Consider the following 4,260-nt stretch of genomic DNA (forward strand, 5'->3'; position numbering starts at 1 on the left):
TTGCCATGAAAACCAAGGTAACACCTTAGCACTTCTGGGTAGGTGTTGCTGCAGGTGTTTTAGCTCCGTGTGGGAGTTTTTGATTCTTCCTTCCACCCAACTAAATAATGTTGTTACTGGGTCCTGTGGGTGGGGGCTTTTATCCGTGTCCTTTGGCTGAACTTCTTTGTTTCTTTTAGGGTATTTGTCTAGCTCCTTGATCGAAGTGGTTACTGACAGTGCTTTGGCAATCCTCAACCCATCTTCTTGAGTTGTCTTTCTCCTCCATACCAATGTTTGTGCAATTTTAGCATTGGTTTTAGTTGGGTGTTGGTGGTGCATGCTTTTACTGACCTTTCTTTTGTTACTGCACTAGAACAGTTTGTGGCGGTGGCCACTAAGTGGGGTTTGGGTATCCACACTGTCGTATTGCCTTGGTAGTATCCTTGCGATGCCCGTAGTAAATCCTTTCGGACCCATTACTTATGAAGGCCTTGTGGGATGTTGGTATGTCTCGAGTACTGCCAACCTGTTTGTGAAGGCCAATTTTGATTTTTGGCTCCTTTGTAAATCTTTCTTACTGTCTTTGTATTATCCTTCTTCTCCTCCTTGTGGGGCTAGTTTTTGAGTTGAATCTTGGGGACCCATTTCTATGTACCCTGTGACTTTGGATATTGTTTATGTAGAGTTTGTGGAACTAATGCTTGTTCTGTTTTATGAGTTGATGTTACCTTGCTTGGTGTCATTCTCTCCTCAATCATGGTCTATTTCCCTGTGTTTGTCAGGCTCCATAAGGGTATGGACATGACATTGCTGCCCTTGTTCAACAGTGCTGCCCTCTTCTCCCATTGGATATTACATTTGCTGGCACAAATCCATATTGTCCTAGGATCATTTCCTCCTGCAGGCATGACAAACACCTTCCTAACCAACAAGGAATTATTTCTGATGGAAATGTTAACACTTAAAAATCTCTCAGCTTTCATAGTTATCAAGTGCACAATGTGTACTTGTGCATTAGTGGGTTCAAGGTGTGGTCTATCTAAGGCTACCCATGTCTCATATGAGATCAGGTTATGACTTGATCCCGTATCGATAAGTGCAATGCTCATTGCATGGCCTTTAGCTGTAGAGAGTTTCACCTTGATTTGTGCTGGCGCAATGTTCAGTTCCTCTTCATCCGAGAGATTCAAGGAAGCATTCTCTTTTGAAGTAATTGTTTAGCTTTGGCCTCCCTTGCCTTAGCCTCTTCTTGAGCTTGCTGAATTTTTTCCTTTGCGAGCTGTTTTTGTTGTTTTAAGAGATGTTCTTGCAAGAGCATCTCTTGGGTCAGTGGTCCAAAATATTTTTTGAGTTTGCTTCCATTGACATAACCCTGCATCTGTACGCCGTCAATTGTCTCAATTCTAACCGACCCCTGAGGTGTGATCTCAGACACTCGGAAGGGTTCCAGGTCTCTGTATTTGAGTTTCTTTTTTCTTGTGCTTCCTACATCCATACATGAGGACAAGGTCCCCCGTTTTCAGTTCTTTTTGTTTAAATTTTTGTCAAACCAGCGTTTCCTGTGTAGTTTCTCGACCATGAGTCCATGTGATGCTATTAGCCTGGTCTCATCAAGCTTCTCTAAATCGATTAGCCTTTCATCTAATGTATTCTCTGTCAGACGTTCTTGCATTGCAATCCTTAAGCTCGGGACTAGGTATTCCATAGGCATTACTACCTCAATACCATAAGCTAGACGGAAGGGAGTGTATCCCGTCGCTACTTTATATGATGTTTGGTATGCCCATAGGGCTGCTATCAGCTTATGTTCCCAGTCCGTTCGACTTGCTTCCAAGGTTTTGGTCAAGATAGTACACAAAATTTTGTTTGTACTCTCTGATTGACCATTAGCCTGTGGATAATAAGGTGATGATTTTCGATGGACCACAAAGAATCCAGCAAGTAAATGATCAATCACCTCATTAATACAATGTGAGCCGTGATCACTAACTAATTCTAATGGGCAGCCGAACCTCGAGATAATTTGCTCATATAAGAATTTTGTTGTTGTTCGTGCATCAGCTCGCTTCGAGGATCTGGCTTCAGTCCATTTAGTGAAATAGTCCGTGGCCATGATCACATATCGGGCTTGTGAGATGGATGTGCTGCTGGACTAATAGGTTCCACAAAATCTACTCCCCATTTTTCAAAGGGTTGTCTTACAATAATAGGGGTGAGCGGCATCTTGTCCCTTTGTTGTGGGATAGCAAAACATTGACATTCTTTGCCTCTTTTGACAAATTCTATGGCGTCTCCAAACAACGTGGGCCACCATAATCCTACTTGAAGTACCTTGTGAGCTGTGATTTTCCTAGCAAAATGTCTTCCTACTATCCGTGAATGAGCTTCATCCAATATCGTGAGATAAACTCATCTTTTTGCACACATCTTCTTAATTGATAAGGTGTAGCAAGCTTGATAAGCCACCGCATTCTATCTTTGTTCAAGGGTGTTTTTGGTGGAAAACCATAAGCTAGATAATGTTGCGTGACGAGTGGTGATCAATGCAAGGATGCAACACAAAGATGGAAGCAGGAAAACAAGAGACTTGACATTCTTATTTAGGGCTCTTGTAGAGAGTTCCAAGTTGTAGGTGAGTGTGGGAGTGGGCTTGAGAATAATCCCACATGGGAAGTTTTGGGAGTTTTAGGAGTTTTAGTATAAATAGTGGCTCATTTGAGAGCTCACATACACTTTGGGCTAAGTTCATGCAAGAGCTCCTTTGAGAGAGCTACTCTCCCTCTTCTCCATAGAGGTGAAGACTCTTCTCTCACCCCATCTACATCTTTGTATGAGATAAATCTCTTCATTAAATCAATAGCAATGTCATGAGTCTTTCTTATCCTCTTCTCTAATCATTTTACTCTTATGCATGCTTTTAGTATTTTGTTTTTGTGTATGTGGGCTGATTTGAAGCTTTCATGGAAGCTTGATGCTGCTTGAGTGTGTGCATGCTTGTAGGAAGATAGGAGTGGAGTGAGGTCTTTCTCTTTGCTTGTGTGCATAGTGATTGTGTTCCTCTTGCTTGTATTAGTGAATGAATGGGTGTGTAGGAATGAGGGCAAGTTGAGCTTGTGTGTGCTTAATCTAGTGTCTTGTGATGGTAGCCATAGGCATCTCTCCTTTAGAGGATAAGCTTTCGTGCACCTAACCGGGTTGAGTCCCTAGCGCGAAAGGAGTGCTTGCATTCCATTGGAGCTAGGCATTACCTCTATTCGCCTGTATTGCATCGTAGGGAGATAAGGGTCTTTCCATTGGCGCCGCTGCCGGGGATACGACCTACGGTTGGTTGAGGACCCTTGGCAGCCATTACATTCTAAACATCATTAGGAAGTAGGATAATTAGACTCTAAGCTATTACAGGGAAGCACTAGCAGGCGAAGAGTGCTGTTCTTAATCTCCTTCACCTTCAGCTCAGCAAACGCCTTGGGGTCGTCAGCGAGACCCAAGGGGTCGAAGCTGCCGCCAGGGTAGATGGGATCGGTGACCTCGCCAAGAGGGCCATCGGTGACTCTGTATCCCTCGACGGCACCCATGAGGATAACTTGACAAGCCCAAATGGCAAGAATACTTTGAGCGTGGATCAGGCTCGGGTTGCCCAAGTAGTCAAGACCCCCCTCAGAGAAGATCTGAGAACCGGCCTTGAACCACACAGCCTCGCCGAATTTCACACCGTTCTTGGCCAGCAGCTCCGGCGTCACACATCCCAGGGCGCCCAACATGGCCCATCTGGCGTGAATAATCTCGAGCTCCCGGTTCTTAGCGGAAGGTCTCAGGGTCAGTGGAGCTTGGCCACTGAAGACAGCGGAGGAGAGGGCGGCGGTGGCGGCAGCAGAGAGTGGGGAGGCGATAAGGTGTCGGGTGATTCGCTATCGCAAAAAGGGGAAGCGATAAGAAGCCCGGTGATTAAATCAAGGTTAGTGTTTAATTTTTTTTAATTAATCTTTAATTTTTTCAAAATCTACAATTTCTGTGTTTTTCGCATACTAGGCAATTTTCATGTTTTTTCGCATACTAGGCAATTTTCATGTTTTTTACATTTAAAAAAAAATAATAATAATAAATATTCTGTAAATTATGTGTTTTCTTTGGATTCTGCATTTTTTGCATATTCTGCATTTTTTGAAATTTTTGTAATTTTTTGCATAATTAGTATAATTAGCATAGTTTGTATTTTGTGTAATTATTAAAAAAAATATGTATTTGCACACATATTCATGTTAGTTGCATTTAGTGGTT

General features: G+C 42.9%; 1 protein-coding gene across 1 annotated transcript; it reads right to left on the reverse strand.

The window, feature by feature from the left end:
• Window positions 1-3,347: 3,347 nt before the first annotated feature.
• Window positions 3,348-3,743, reverse strand: LOC147618048 (chlorophyll a-b binding protein of LHCII type 1-like). The gene has a single exon (XM_086775059.1). It carries the CDS (start codon window positions 3,741-3,743, stop codon window positions 3,348-3,350), a length of 396 nt encoding a protein of 131 aa, XP_086631185.1.
• Window positions 3,744-4,260: the final 517 nt, after the last annotated feature.

This window comes from Cibotium barometz, chromosome 35, assembly GCF_041138505.1.
Source record: "Cibotium barometz isolate CiBa-2024 chromosome 35, ASM4113850v1, whole genome shotgun sequence".
In the NCBI taxonomy this organism is placed as follows: domain Eukaryota; kingdom Viridiplantae; phylum Streptophyta; class Polypodiopsida; order Cyatheales; family Cibotiaceae; genus Cibotium; species Cibotium barometz.